General features: G+C 35.4%; 1 protein-coding gene across 2 annotated transcripts in view; it reads right to left on the reverse strand.

Annotated features, from left to right (window-relative positions):
* Window positions 1-7,573: 7,573 nt before the first annotated feature.
* The window catches only part of LOC116772342 (zinc finger homeobox protein 3), a 37,932-nt gene continuing 28,624 nt past the window's right edge, over window positions 7,574-16,881 (reverse strand). Inside the window, exons 3-4 of one of the 2 annotated variants that reach the window (XM_032664496.2) lie at window positions 13,391-16,095; window positions 7,574-12,499 (exon numbers count right to left, since the gene is read on the reverse strand). In XM_032664496.2, the coding sequence (XP_032520387.2) occupies window positions 9,653-12,499; window positions 13,391-16,095 (5,552 nt within the window). In that variant the 3' untranslated portion in view covers window positions 7,574-9,652. Of the gene's footprint in view, window positions 12,500-13,378; window positions 16,096-16,881 lie in introns of both variants that reach the window. The other variant, XM_032664497.2, reaches the window with a different exon arrangement.

A 16,881-nucleotide genomic window follows, 5' to 3' on the forward strand; every position in this document is an offset into this window, starting at 1 on the left:
TTACAGTAACACAGCGATCCATTATATACCTATTTCATTAAATGATGGCTGTGTTAACAATAAGTGATAGGGGAATCACGCACGTTGACTTGCACTAGACCGTGGTCTTATATTTTGTTTACTATCCATTTGTAAAGTGAAACATACATAAATGTGCAATTAATTGTAATTATACCCACAAGTGCAATTTAATTACAGCTCAAAGGTACGATGATTCAAAATTGTATAATTAAAATGCGTTCACTTTATACCGGCTTCTTATTGTACTGAAAAATGTTGAATAGGTAAAATCAAGCACAAACTGAGACGGTGAGCAGTATTTTTCGGGTTATATAGTAACAATCATGTTTAATTAATATAAAAGTTAAGACTATTCATTGACTGGATTTTAAGAGGTCATGAATAAAGAAGTTCATAGGGGGGAAGTTTTGATTTGATACACTTATTGAATGTGCCGTTGCTTAAGCAAAATAAAAGGAATTAAATAAAGGAACCGGTTCTTAGAAGACAAAGAACCCTTATAATGAGGCCGGAGTATTGTAAAGAGCCATTGAAATTGAGGACGATATTGCGTCGCAAATATGTTTTTTTTTTTTATAATGGGAGACTTTGAGATGTTAACTAGTTTTCGTTTCATTTCATACGAACGTACCCGCATTGTTGTCCATACGAGGGTCCGTTCCAAGCAATCAAGTACGCGAAATGATTATTGAATCTTGTGTTAATGTTCATCGGAATTGAATTCGTCAACTCATATGTTATATTAAAAATTTGTGTTCGAAGCAATTTAAAATTTTATTTTATTCTATTTTATTATAATCGTGTATTACTGTAAGATATAAGGAGTATACAAAAGTAATTTTTATTATACTTTCACATAGAGTGGTTATTATCATTAAAAACTCTATTCTATTTACCTACATTGTAAATGGTAATGTAACTGTAATTTTTACTCTCGTTAGCAAAACTAAGTTACGGGCCTTTATGAAGTAATGCGGCGTAATTTTATAAAAAAAATTTTGGCATATGGTAACCTAGCAACGCTTTACTTCCGTATGCTGTTAGATGAATCAGTCTGAGGCTGTTTTTGTATACAATTATTAAAGATACACATGCCAGTTTCAAAGCCCAGTGATTGTTTATAAATGTCTATTTCTATCAATGTCACTCTATTATTTAAATTAAGAAAATCAAGTGACTACAATACAATAATATTCAATATCCTTTATCAGACAGGACTTCCTTATTGTGTTCGATCTGAAATCGTTCAGATAACGATCCGTCGGGCCTAATCTGGACTATTTAGCGCGTTGGACTCAATTAGGACGGATATGCGGGCCCCTTGCTATAGATGGCGGCTAAAATGTCGCCGCTAATGCCCCTTTTAAACACAAATATAATTTGTAAACGATTTATAAAAGGTTTTTTAAACATTCTCAAAATCCAGATTAAAAATAATAAGTGAAGTAGAATACGTAATAATTTCTTATATTTGGTTTTTAAGAGACATCTTTAAAAAAAGGAATGTTTGAGTTCTTATGTGTTAGTAAAATAATGAAGCGATGCAACATTTTAGTGGCGAACACCGCACTCTGATTCCCGCTCTTATTAGTGAGTGATTTCAACAGTTACATTAAAGAACCGTTAAAACTCTGCTCGTGATTTATTTGTCTGTTAGACGATGGCCATTTTGAAGATCGTAATGTTTTCGACTTTCAACAATTGTTAAGGAATAATATAGTTTGTATTTCTTCTTAACTCGAAACGTACAATTACTTAAAGCTTTAGCGTTTGTTATACATCACACGATGACTTGTAAATGAACGGAACATTTTAGAAATTTTAGTGTTATGATACGAAGATCAACTACTAACGAGAGGAAAATATAAATAATTCATTAAAATAGCTGAATCATGAAGTAATATGAGTTTCAAGAACACGAAGGGAGTCTGAAATCTTCCACTATGAATTAACCAATAATAACATTTTGCTCGCGCCGACCCGTCATAAATATATTTCACAGTCAAATCTTAAGGTAATTTGTGATGATTTTGTAGCTCATTTAATATCCGAGGAATATAAAGTACAGGCCGAATCTATTATAATGCAGCTGCAAATCAAGACAATCTGACTATCAAAGCGACGGCCATATTTGTGTAAGTCAATTGTTATTCCCTATTATATTAGTGTATGATATGTATTTGATAAATGACTAGTAATTGATAGTCCCTCGTTGTCTGGCTCCTGGGTTTAAGTAGATTCATGTTTTGTTAGTTTCTAGCAAAATTTACGCTACGGAAATTTCGTTATAAACTTTTTTGATGATGATTAGTTAGTTTTAATTAGAATTTTTTAATTGTGAAACAATTTTAATATATGCACTAACTGTTTTTTAATAAAAAAATATTTATAATTAAAAAAAATATAAAGTAAACATTCTTTTGTCATTTATTTAGTAAATGTTATTTATATCAAATAATTTAGTTATATACTTTTCCATAACTTGAAGAACGGATACGAACATGTAAACGGGTAAATTTTTGGGTTTAATTCAAAAGATTTATTCAAATAATAATATTATTAAAGTTGGAGTTGGTTATAGTTATTATAAAAAAAAAAATTGAATAATACTTTCATTTTTCGTAACAAACCATGTCTTTCCAATGTTAAATTCATAAGAATTGTTTCGCATTTTTTTTCTATCCTAAATCGGTTCAAAGAATTTGAGGTGAATAGCAATAAAATCTTCAACCAGATTCGCGAAATGTTATGTGTAAAGGGAAAATATTTGTGAGGGAACAATGCACACTTAAAGAGTTAACGTCACTTTGCCGGATACCATGAAACGTAATTAAGTTGCAACCTCAATGGGTAGTCAATGTGAAGATTTCTTCATCCCCGGTATTTATGGTGGTAATGTAAATATCGAGACGCGGTTTACAAAGATTTTGACACTTTGTAACGATTTTCTAATTCATTACAGATTCGTTATTTTTTACTCTCGCTTCGCTTATAGCCACCATTGTTATTTAATACTAAGTAATATCAAACATTTAATGAGAACCGGTTGTAAATGTTCGTTTGTTGTAAAAAGTTTTAATTGGGTGATGAATGTATCCAAATATTGTTCCAAATATTAAATAAAATAATTTCGCAACACAAAATCGTTACACACAGTCTCTGGGTCATATTAATTATTACTGACTTCGAACTCGCGATGCTATTTTCCAGTTTCTAGCAGAAATCCCATGTCACGACGTGATACAACGAGCGAACTAGTAACAAATTCGTGTTCTTTATGTACTAAGGGTTAGGGAATTTCGAGTAAATAATTTGTGAGAGAGTGTACAGTTAGGATAATTACCGCTAATCTCAACAGCTATTTCTCTTTGTTAGTGAAACGATTAAAATAATAATCACGACTTTAATACCCTGTAATGAGACGTTCTCTGTTTATAAGCCTAATAGGGCGAATACAGACATCAGACATTCAATTAAGACGCCGCCTTATTTTATTACCTGCCTTACGTATATTCCTGTTATTTATTTGATGAAAGTCATTTTGAAATTTTAAATTGGATCAACAATTTACAGTTCTATATATAAAAGTTTTTCTGTATTAAATGTTAATGGTTTTAATAAGATACGAAGTATATGTATTTTTAATGAATGAACATAAAATAAAACATTAGAATATTGCTATTTACTTGTATATATTTTCTATATATACGTATGGTTTTGGTGTATTATAGATTTCTTGCATCCGCATGTCGCATTACTAATATCGATAAAAAATAATACCGAACAGAAGTGAACTTTAGTAGCGGATGACTGGATACAGCTCAAATGATCGTTAGTAAATTGAAAGTGTGTATTAATGACGATACAATATGGTAGTCGCGTGCGATTCGCGTGTAATCACCCTTAGTAATAACTAGGTGTCTAGCCCAGCTTGTTGCTTTGTCAACCTGTTATTTAGTAAATAAATGAGTCTTCATGCGGAAGTACCGGTAATGAATGTTCTATAAACTTTGAAGTCCAATGCAATTACTTCGTGTAATAAAATAATTCAAGCAGTAAGAGTTAGAAGGTTGTACCTGATGTTACTTAAAGTACTCATGGTCGTATCTACAAAACTTTCTTCTTAATCTCTCATAAGTACGTTGTAGGTTCTTTGACATTTTCAAATATATAGAAATTAACGAGTCGAGTCAGCCAATAAACGTTTGAACGCTGAGAGCTCAAGACGTTCACACCACAAATCAATTTTACAAATTGAAACATGAGCATCAAGCAGTTTTTATTCTGACCCTACGGTGATTGAACTGAGAATTGCCAGTGCTCATTACGCTAAACAGTTGACTGTGAATCTGTGTTATTTACTGTTGAGAATACTTTACTTTCTTCACTTCGTTGTTTCGCTAACAGACATGTTGTGGAGTAAAATTATTATATTTGAATGCCGTTGGGGGTAATTTTAATTTTATAAACGTTTCTGTTGGTTAATTTTAAATTTTGATTTTACGGTTTTAAAGATTCTGTACGTTGATTTCTTACGATTTTGTGTAATTGTGACCATAATTTTATGAACTTTTAAAATACGTCACTGCTGTTAGCGTGTCAGCTATAATTTAAGAAGAACGTGTTGATTTCTACAATGCGTGAGCGCAGTTTATCACCTAATGTTTAAAAAACCGCTTCAAATTACCATCTTTTAAGTAAAATTGACACTTGGCCATTACCGTCTAGTGGATGAGCGTGGAGTCAACGCCCTCGAACCATCCGGATCTAATTACATTGTGTCATTAACATAGCGAGGACGGCACGTCCGCCTAGGAAATGGAATCGAATCATTAGTAGTTTGATTACAAAAAAAGGCTTAATAGAAATATAATAACGGAGAAGAAATTGTAAAAAGATTGTGGAGCAATTCAATAATTGGCGTTATTTGTCGATACGGTTTGGAGCGAGTAATGGTTGAGACCCGACGTGACCAGCTCGCCTCGCCCTCGCATTATTACACTTTAGGTAAATTCGCCTTGACGTACTAAAATTTAAATAGTGTGCGAACTTAGTGTGGAATGTTTAATGTTTGTATCAATGAAACGTCGGACGACTATGACTTTCTAATAGTATAAAGAGCGCGTTTGAATAATATTTATTAGACGATACCGCAACTAACACAAATATTCCATTGATAAAGATTTTTGATTATAACTTACTCACAAGTCTAAATAATTAAACTCTCATACCCGCTAGATTGTATGTGATTCTCATCAATAAGAAATTCTATCCCAGTATAAATAATATGGAATTACACTATAAATTGTACCAGCATTAAAAATTTAAAGGTAACTTACTGCGGGATGGAGCTTTGGATGTGGGGCAGTGAATTATTGTTTTGTTGTTGATCTATTAGACTTAATGTTTTATTTACTGTTTTCAGAACCAATACATGGGACTATACTGTTAACACGTAATTTTTTTGATATTCAATACAGTTAGTATGCGAACTATGTCACTGTTTAAAAATAACCATATTATAATATATTCACTGCTGTTGTAATTAATTACATGTAATTTGTGCATATATTTGAAATTAAAATAGATTTTATCTATAACATAGTTCTTTTTACGTTTTTCTGCAAAACGTGTTGTTTCTGTTAAATGGTCCTACTTTTTATCTAAATTTTTATATTCTCTGATTTATTCAATGAGAAAGATTGTGTTTATACTCAATTAAATAAAAAACTACCAAACTAACTTAGATGAGATTTTGTATTTTTTATATTGAGGAACTATCAGTGGTTAAAAAGTCAATTTTATAAAAAAAATGTTTAAAAATATCTGGAGTATATCAATGTGTGGTTTTAAATGGAAGATATAGAATATTGGAATTTTATCACCCCATCTTTATTTTATGGACTTTACTTGTTTGTGCGTAAACTAAAGGCATTGAGGACATGATACACTAGTAGAAAGTTTAATTAACAAAATAACTAGGTAGTAGTAGGAAGTTAGGTATTAGGTACAAGGTAGGTAGTCAGTAAGTTTGTGTACCTAACAAACTTACTGACGACGTAGCAGTTACCATACTAGGGTGAACTAAGGGATAGGTTCGATCCCCTGTTGAGTTTTGTTAATTACATAAATATACTTTAGTTTAGATATGAGGAAAAATCATTACATTTAAGGTTATATTATAAAGTATATAACTAACTTTTCTCATTATGCTGCACAGCAAAAATAACCTGGTGGATTAATTTCCAAGCCTTTCGCATTCCTGAACCTCTGAGAAGAGCTTTTTTATAATAGGACAACTTTCTTTAATGGTTTCTATCATAAAAATTTTACATTTATTCCGCACATATCTCGGTTTTCATACTGAAGCAGCGTTTGGATTTATCATTTTCAGGATAAAGTATGACTTGGAATAAAATAAATATTTCTTGAATAACTATTAGCGAAGAGAAATTGTACGGTAGTGATAAATGATTTGAAGAGCTATATTATTCTGAAACTAATACTCTAAAAATGATCGCTCAATTGATATACGTTAATGTCATGATACCAGTACGGATCGTAGTAAAAAAACCTTTTGTTGTTTCACAAAAAGAGTTGTTTTCAAGCACGTCTCACATTATCGTGTTCAATGAAATAATTAGGTGGTTCGGTAACGGGACTTATTCTTAAATTCGCTTTATTTCTTTGTTGGTTGTGTAATTTAATATTTTTTTTTGTAATAAATTTTGTGTGGGTGGTTAAAAAAATATGGCTTTTTGTTGAAATTTCAATGATAGAACGCATTAACATCGCTTAAACCTTTTGTTGCCCGACAGAAAAGTAAATCTATGAGGTTCAATTTTACGACTGATTGAGTTGTGTATATAATATCTTATAGAATATTTGAATAATATTTTGTGTGACTAAACTAAACTTGTCGATAATTAGCCAGTTCAAACAATGTCTAGAAATTGCGACGTGGGTTATAATATTCTTTTTCGTAAATACTGAGTCAGTGGAAGTAACTACGTATATTATACAAACATTACATTAGAGTTTATGCTTTACATTATGGGTACCGCTTATTTGTTCATATAATATTTATATTATCTCCTATATTTCATAAAATATAAATTGGTTACCTCTGAGGGCACTATTATTATTTTTCAATACCTACCTACCAACACTAGCCTCAATACATTAAAAATAATACAAGTTTAAGTTACTTTTATAGAATAGAAATCTATTTTGAAAATGATTTTAAAGTATTAAAACAATAACAGCCACCCATGGGGGCTTAGAGTAAACAACTTTTTCGTATAGAATTTGTATAATTACGTTTAAGGAACAACTTTGTCTTTGTTTTAAAGTGTCAGGTATTTCTTAAATATAAAGAACTGCACTCGTCACATCTACCTTTTCTGGTTTTACCTTTCTAATGCTTAGCTGGATATCGCCTTAAATGAAACCTAAAAAACAAGACTCTGTCGAGCCTTTGTGTAAATAATAATATAAATAAAAACTCAGGATAAAGGAACCAAGGAAACAAAAAAGAAAAAAAAAACATAAATCAATAATATAAATATTGCATTTATTTCAACGAATTCGGCAAAATATAATAACTGTAGATAATTATAATAATACTATTCAGTTTACAAGATTTTTTCCATCTCTATAGTAAACAACGATAATTTTTATCGTTTACTAAAGATATTTTTCACTGGCTGGCACAAGACTTCACTTTTAAAACTATTCGAAAAATATCATCTGAATAACAGTAAATGCAGATTGCATATAATTAGGTAAACTTAAATAATACAAATTAATATAAAGTTATTGGAAGTCGCATTGGAGGCAATTTCAATGTCAGGGCAGTCTACTCACTGACATACCTTGTACATATAAACTAAACGAAACAAATAAAAATAAAAAATAAAAAACTAAAGAACAAAAATAAATACAAACATAACAAAAAGGATAAATAAAAAAATAATACAGCGATATGCAAATAAATCAGTACCTGTAAATAGTGCGTGGATCAAATGTTAAATATATTGTTATCAAAGTGCAATATGTATTTGCATTTGAAAGCGTAATACGAAAGTATCTTGGCACGTAAGACGGGAGGTAGGTTTTCACATAATAAATAGAAATAGAACGGCGTCACCCGCAGCGCGTGCGCGGTTGTTTGATACCGGAGGCGGCGCACGAGCTCTATGTGCGGAACATTTAAATTTCAAGAAAATATTTGCATATCGCCCAAGTCCCCAATTTTCAACCACTCTTATGTAAATGTTGTAGATTATCAAAAAATGCAGCTTGCGACCCCACAGACGAATTCATTATTATGTAAAACGCGACAGGGTCTCTATGTTATGTCTGTATTCATTTTGTTCCCTTTCCAGAAAATTTGTGTAGTAAACTAATTAGATACAGTTATATCACAAGTTTTAAGATGCCTCTATCAAACGAACAATATATTTATTAAATCTATCTATCTATAGTGCATACTACTCATCGTAGAACGCAGAGCGAACAGGCCACGGTTCGAGATAAATTTTACACCGAAGTAACATTAAACGCTAATAGTATACTTTTACATGATGAAGTATTTATTTACAGTGGAGTTGTGGGAAATAATTTACAAAACACTTGGATCCTACAAGGCACCTTATTTAAATAGTAATAAAGACTTCAGGCTTCGCTTTGACTTTACATAATAACTAAATGTTTTAAATTCTCTACAATATATAATTTGGTTTTCATTACAATCCTACAACAAACGACAAGTCTCTAAAACCTAATAGGAGTTTTAAATATGAACAACTAGGAAGAATAATATTATGCAACAGATTACTAGATCGTCAGTCGTATTACTATGTGATGTTTAATTTCAATACGTCGAATTAATGAATTTATTAGAAGTAATGAGAATAAAGAAACAATTGTCATCAAGAATTTCCAAGAAAGTCTTTTGATTGGCGTCATTTAAATAATTGATTATTCATGTGGAGAGAATGCATGTGCGCCAGATCGGTCTCATTAGATATACGACGTCCTTCACGCGTCCTAACTCCTACCATTGTTGTGTTCGTTTGCATTTAAATAGCGGCAACTAAGAGAGGGACGTCCACCGGCCCACCGCCGACCGACACGCCTCCCGCGCTCCTCACCAACACTCGCGATCACTCCAACAGTAAAAACAAAGACCGAATACATATTAACTACTAAGATGACAAGACAGTATTATTTAAACGTATGTTACAAATAATAACCTCCGTTATTATGCTTTGTCACTCGAATAGTGAAATATTATTTCGTTAAACATTCATAACAAACGCGACATTACTTCAACAAATTCACATAGCAAAGCCACAAATATTGAAAATTAACATCACATAATAATTACGTAGCGATATCGTAACACCTAAAATTATTTACAAAAAGGACTCACTAGTAGGAAAATAGATCAACGACTGTAACGACACTATACGAACTTTACACCGTGGTTGGTTTGGTTCTACAAGTGAAGAACTATAAACATTAAACAGGTATTCTAAAGTACGCGAGGCTCGCTGTTGCGATGCTCTAACATAGGGATGTCCGATGTCGTGTAGTGTTGTTACACACTAGACGACGTCGACCACGGTCAAGTTGTACACTCACCGTTGCCGGCGAGTTGTGGCCGCAGAAATGCGTTATGCAGCTCGCCCCCAAGGCCGCTCTCCAGTCGCGCCGCCATCTGCATTAACGCAAGCGTGCTGTCCTCTCCGCTGCCTGCGCTGCTCTCTAATCGAGCGCGCACCGCAGCGATGTGCCCTCGTGTGAACACGTGGTCCTGTACCGAATACTTATGACTGTATTTAAAGTCACATACTCGACATTCTTCTGGTGGTTGCGCATCAGATACTTCAGCTAATCCTGCTGCAAGACGCGCTTTCTTCTCCTTGGCTCTAGCATTTTGGAACCATACTTGAACTACTCGCTTTGGTAAGCCGATTTCTCGACCAAGTGCTTCGCACTCGGCCATTGTAGGAGTTTTATAGTCGCTAAATAATGATTTCATTATTTTGACTTGAACTGAAGACATTTGAGTACGAAATCGTTTACCAGGAGGTCTCGGCGTATGCTGTTGACCGGCTATAGGTGACGTAGGTTCATCTTCCTCATAAAACTCCATAGTTTCGGATGCGGTATCAGATCGTTCATCAGCATCTGATCCTGGACGTGATAAGTCGACGGGTTTACTTAGATCTAGTGGTATTTCCGATTTTCCATGTTCACGTTGCTCAGAGATTTCATTACTATTACCATTCTGTTGAGCTGCTGCGTGTGCTTGAAGCTCACTGACATATCGTTTCATTGATTCTTCACTGTACTGTTTGATAAACTTCTCCATGTCTGAGTGAAAAGGTGGAAAAATAGGGGGCAACATGGGAGCCCCCGCTTGGGAAAAATTTTGCTGTCTATCACTTTGTTGCGAACCAAAACTTGGTGTTGACTCTGTACTAAGTTCTTCGTCCGGTAGAGCGTCAACGTTGATTTCCCCTCGTGCGCACTGGTCGGCGTGTTTAGTGCTTAAATGGCTTTCTAAAGCACTCTTAACTTTGAATAGAGCCGGACAAAATGGACAACGCTTATTTATTACTTGTGCATGAGCCCGAAATTGCCCTTTTCTTTCTCTTGCTCGCGTATTTTGGAACCAAACTTGTACCACTCTTTTTTTTAATCCAACTTCACGAGCAATATTTTCTAACATTTTTCGTGATGGATTGGATTCTATTTGGTACTTCTGATAGAGATAATCCAATTGTTCAGGTAGTATGGTGGTCCTAAGTCGCTTATCTTTTGGTTGTTCACCAGTTTCAGATTCTTCAAATTCATCAAATTTTCTCTTCGCTACTTGTTGGTTGAGTGCTGCTACCAGAGGATGGCGTGATTCATCATTCGTGAGTGAAGCATTGAGTTGTTGTAGCTGAGCATGTTGTTGTAAGATTCCAAAAGGGGAATCTGGTGGATAGGAAGGAAATAAATTAGGGTTCATAATATGAACTAATTGATGTTCCCGCCAAAGATCGAATCGTGGGAAGACTAAGTTACATTTATCACACTGAAAATTTCCATCTTTTTCTTCTCTCGGTTGGTGAGTGAGAGGAGTGACAGGTGTGTGAGGAGTTGTAGGGGCCGGGGATACTGGATAATTTGGGGCTGCAGGCGTAGGAGTTCGAGGTGGTGCCGGTGATACTGGCACATGCGGAACGTGGTGTTCTACGGTACTTGAATTAGAGTCTTCGCTGCTAAGGGTAGCAGCCACTTGAGCAGCAGCCGCCTGCGCCTGCGCTGATCGTTTCGCATCCTCTTCCTTAAAACAATGAGTCTTTTGATGTCTTATTAGTTCATAATATCTCTGAAATACAAGTTGGCACTTCTTACATTGGTAGTTCAAGCCAGGTGTTCTTTGAAATCTATTAGCGTCATCCATTGATCCAGCTGGTGGATCGGCTGCGGGCTGGTTTTCGTATACCTTTCTAGCTTTTTGACGTGCGTTTTGAAACCATACTACGATTACCCTAGGACTTAATCCTAGTAGTTTTGACAGGTATTCTAGGTCATCATCCTTTGGGTATGCGTTATTTTCAAAAAATTCTTGTAAAACTTTGATTTGGTAGTCAGTAAATCTAGTTCTGTTGGCGCGTTTGCCAGAAGACCCCGAGCTGTTGGATCCATTCGAGTTGCCCCCGGAAAGTCCGAAATCGGCCGGAACCCTGCCAGGGCTTAGGCTGCGATTTGGGGTCAAAGGTAGGACGTTCGGGGGCGCGGAGTTTGGGGACGTGAAATTCGGATTCAACTTCGGTGGTAGCATAGATGGATGAGGTGGCTGGGGTATGCTTGTTGCCGGTATAGAGTCAAGTTGCGATTGAATCAAAGAATTCAATGATATATGTGTAGGTGTCTGCGGTCGTGACATATTTTGTACAACTTCAGCTGTACTTAATGCTGGGCTCTGAGGAACTTGAGGAAAATTAAAACTTCTATCTTCTTGATGGCGATCATCATATGAGTTGTATTTCTCTTCCATAGTAGGTTCATCATTTGGTTCGGATTTTACTTCATGTTGATGACTCATGTTCAAAGCAGTCATGTCTTCAGTTTTTGCTTTTTTTTCAGGCGGTGGTTTTCCTTCATCAGAGCTGGCCGAGGAATCTAAAGGAGTCACTTTAGCTTCCCCAGTCTTTTCATATTCTTCTAGATTAAGTGTCGTTGACGGTGGATTATTGAAGTTGTATGGTGAATCTTTATTACGTTGACGTTCTTTAAACAGAGTGTTTCTGAACCAATGCTTGATAACCTTAGTAGCAAGTCCAGATTGTTTGGCCATTTTAGCAATAGCTTCATCACTTGGTGAGTTGTTGATGTCAAAGTGAGAGCGTAAAATTTTCAATTGCTCGTCAGTAATACGAGTACGAGCGCGTTTTTGACCAGCTGCAGCATTTGCCTGTAAAATACATATTATTTAATATCTAGGCACACTAAACATCATTTTGAAAAAAAAGTGAGTTTAAAAAAAATAATTATCAAACTAAATAGTGCAACATGACCTAGTAGCTTGCTATGCTATTTCAGGTAATGAGAAGTAACGAGCACACTATGTATTATGAAATAATAATACTTCGCCCCTAAGAAAGTTAACAATGAACCCTCTGTAGCTCTGTACAAACAGATAACTGACGCTTATCTAACAATGTAGATTATACTCCTTGCCTTCGATTGAATTTACTGGGCAATGCTCTAATAGTGTTTGAAATTATGCTTCTGTTTTTACGAGCTCTAAATAAGTACACGTTTTTTGAAAGTTAATTTTAATGTATGATATATTTAACTGGCAAGCAAGGAAATTCTATGAAAAGATACTACTTTAGTATTTAAATATTACTTAATTTTTAAAAAAATTATACAGTAGTTACAAATTGAAATTGTTTTGAAAATGAATCTGTACTGAAAGTATTTTTTGGTCGCTAATATAAGTAGCTTTTATTAAAATGTATAGCTAGACTGAATTTAAATTGTAAAGTAAGCCTCTTGAGTAGGTGTCATTGTTTAATGTTGTTGTAAATTAAAAAAAAATAAAAACATAATGGAATACCATAACACGATATCTATTTTTGTAAGTTTAAATAAATTGAACTAAACTCAATTCATTTTATTTTCAAGGCTATTGACTATTAACTAATTTAAGCTATTACTGATGTATTCATATTAATAATTAATTCAACGTTTAAAATATACTTTAGACAAGCAACCTATGAATTGAGATTAGTATTTAAATTAATTTCTATTTATAAATATAATAAAAGTTTTAATTTGTTTTGCTTACATCATCACTAACCTGCTGCTGTTGCTGCAACAGCTGCTGTTGTTTTAATTGAGCATCGTGTGAAAAAGGCATGGCGTCGAAGGGTGGCGGAGGAAGCATCAGGGAAACCAGTGGAGGCTGCAGGTTCATAGCAGCCAAAGCACTCATGTTCAAGCCCAGTGGAAGACCCAGGGATAACATTTGAGCCATCATAGGATGAAGTTGACCGAGTTGCTGTAGCTGTATCATATTTAAGGCAGCCTGCATTTCTTGCATTTGAGCTGCCAATAAGGCACCGGCTTGAGCCTCACCCTGACCATTAGCACTATCGTTGAAGTTGCTACTGTTATCACCGCGAGGTGATGGTGACCGGTCGCCTTGAGGTGCTGGGGAGGCAGCACGTGGTGAGTTCGGTGCACCAGATTTCCTTTCATATTCTGATTTAAACTGTTCTGCGAACTGTTCTAGAAATTCAAGTGGTACTTTGTCCTTATGCACTTCTTCACAATGAGTCTTTAAAACAAACACACTAGAAAACTCCTTGTTACAATGTTGACACGTCGATTTTATCTCTCCATCGGGAGGTTTCTCTTCCGGAGGGGGAGGGGGAGGACTAGGTACACGTGCCATTTCACGTTCCTCTTGCAATTTGCGCCGCTGATTTTCATTATACTGCATCACGAGGTCGAATCCAAATGTTTCTAAGAGTTGCTTATACATTTGTGAGTTTCGTTTGGGCGGATTGCCCTTGGCTACCATCTCGTCTAAAGCGGCTGCCTCTGCGTCACCGAGCGGCGAATGAGCCCGCGCATCTCCAAACGGGCATGAGGTTGCACGGTGTGCGTCGAGTAACTCCCCAGTTGGGAATGACGCGTGGCAACGCTCGCACGAGGCGCTACCTGTGCGAGGGGATCGCGGACTACCTGGGCGTGCGGGGGGTGAAGAGCGAGGCCCCCCGCTGCTAGTAGATGAAGGGGATGTATTTTTTGGCGACAAAACGTCTTGTAAAATTTTAGCGGGGTCGTTTCTGTCCGGTTGTTCTACTAAGGGCCGAGATAAGTCCACGTGACCAGCGGCTGCTAACTCTTGTAGTTTGCCAGCTCGAGTTTGATGTAATACCGATCTCATGTGTATATCTAGGGTGCTGCCTTGGGTGTATGCAACTTTGCATATGTTACATTTATATCGTTTACGATCGTCTTCTTCGCTGGAGGTACTTTTAGGTGTTAAAGTTAAATTCGAGGGCGCTGTACCTGCGCTTGGCGAAACTGGAGGATTATTATTATTTTGTTGCTCTTGCATAGCGCGCTTGAGTTTATGCAAATGGCTCACACTGTTATAATGAACAAGTAATATATTTTTCTGAGTAAAAGATTCTTTACATACGTCACATTTAAAGGGTCTGTTAGGGTCAAGATATTTCTCCATAGGGTAGGTTAATTTTTCGCCTTTTCTATGCAGAAGGGTCTTATTATGAGCAGTCAAATAGGATTGTCGAGTAAAAGCAACTTTGCAGCGATGACATTTATATTTTCTGTTAGGATCATTATAAGAATCTTCAGCCATCGCTTGAGAATTAAGGTAGTCTTCAAGAAATTGTTGGTCTTTATAAATAATTGAATCATCTGAGTTTTCGGCGTCATTGTGGCCAGATTCATCAGCAGCAGTAGCACTTGAATCCCTGTCTTCGATTTCACCAAGCTCATCTTCTGGGGTTCTGAGTGACTCCTTACGTAACAAATCTACAGTGGTGGCGTCTAAAGCAACTCCTTGGTTACTTTGTAATAATGGATTTGAAGCTAGACTACGCTTGAAAGCATTTAATTCCTCCTCTGAAAGTTCAGGGTGCGAAGTCTCAACATGTTTTTGAAGAGCTAAAATGGATCTAAAACTCCGCCCACACAAAACACATTTAGTAGCATCACGAATGACATGGTACTGGGAATGTAATTGCAGCTTTTCTACCGTTTTAAAGGCCAAGCTACACTGATTGCAGCGATATTTATATACATGTTTTTCCGATACTGACATGTTTGCAATTGAATTACGTGCATGAGCTTCTCTAAAGTGATTTTGTAATGCATGAGCAGAATCAAAATATCTGTTGCATCCCTTTTTCCAACATACATATCCCGGACCTTGGGGAGTTTGTTTCAATTCTAGGTGGCCAGATTCGTTCTGATGTTGACACAATTCATCGACGTTGCGGAATGTGCGATTACATGTTAAACATCGTTCAGTTTCTCCGTCTACGCTCCCTTCAGAGCGAGGCGATGAAATTTCTCTTTCATTTTCTTCATTCTGTCGCGATTCGTCTCTCTGTGGTTGCGTTCCACCATTAAGCCAATGACTTTGGTCAACCAGTAATAGAAGACGTTGTAATCCTTCCGAGTTTACAGAGTGGATTTGCATTACATGCCTCTCGAGAGATGGTCTGTCTTTAAATGCATCTTGACACAGTGGGCAAATAAAATGACGTGCAGTATCACCATGTACAGAATTAACATGGACAGTTAGTTTACTTTCGCTTCCACAGCTAAAATTGCAGTAAGGACAGGTATGTTGACCTGAAACATCTTGTTCTTCTTCTTTATCGATAACAGTCTGTTGAGATTGTTGTTGTATAGGCTGTGTTTGTTGCTGCTGCAGGTGCTGCTGTTGTTGGTGTTGTTCTAAAAATCGCATCATTTTCTGTTCTTGTGTCAGTTCCGGCTTTTGGTCAACTGGCTCCTTAACATCTGTTAACAATGAAAAGGCAGTTTGTATTAAAGTGTAAAAACAATAAAATAAGTACCTAAATATTTTAACAATACAATATATTATGAACATTTGACGAACATCATATTACAAAATCTTAATCAGAATGGATAACCATCAGTAAAGTGTATTAATATATTAGTTACATACAATAACTACCTACGTGTACGTGAGATTTATCTGCAAAAAAGATTATTTCTATAAATGAAGCTAACTATTGTTCGGCTCAAGCATTTGTTACATTCTGAATTTAAAAATAAAATTCTTCTCCTTTATATTATTAGACTCGTTTTGTTTGCAGCATCTCGGCAAGACAAAGGTGAAGTTCTATCCATCCCGTACACTCACACATTCATAGATGTATTAATGGTAACATAACAAGTATATTGTAATTTTGCACACAAAGGAGATACAGGACGAGCAAACAATCATTGTTCATTATTACAAAAGGTTTCGAATATTTCGCTTCGCATCGGATCAAATGCATTTGACTGATCGACATACGTGACGATGAGTGTGAGCGAGAGAACTATAGGTAGTTAAAAGATGTGTGTGTGTGCAATTATTATTTGACCAGGGACATGTCCGCTTTGGCGTGTGAAAAAAGTTGGCCCGCATTGTTTACGCTCAAATAAGGAAAGTAAAAGAAACAACTGGTGCAAGAAGCTTAAGATTAACTAAAGTAACGTTACAATTATATATATTTTTTTCGGAATATTATTTATTTCTTTGTTAGTAAATGCAATTCCTTTATCAAAATTTTCATT

The sequence above is a fragment of the Danaus plexippus genome, chromosome 12, assembly GCF_018135715.1.
Source record: "Danaus plexippus chromosome 12, MEX_DaPlex, whole genome shotgun sequence".
NCBI classification, from domain to species: domain Eukaryota; kingdom Metazoa; phylum Arthropoda; class Insecta; order Lepidoptera; family Nymphalidae; genus Danaus; species Danaus plexippus.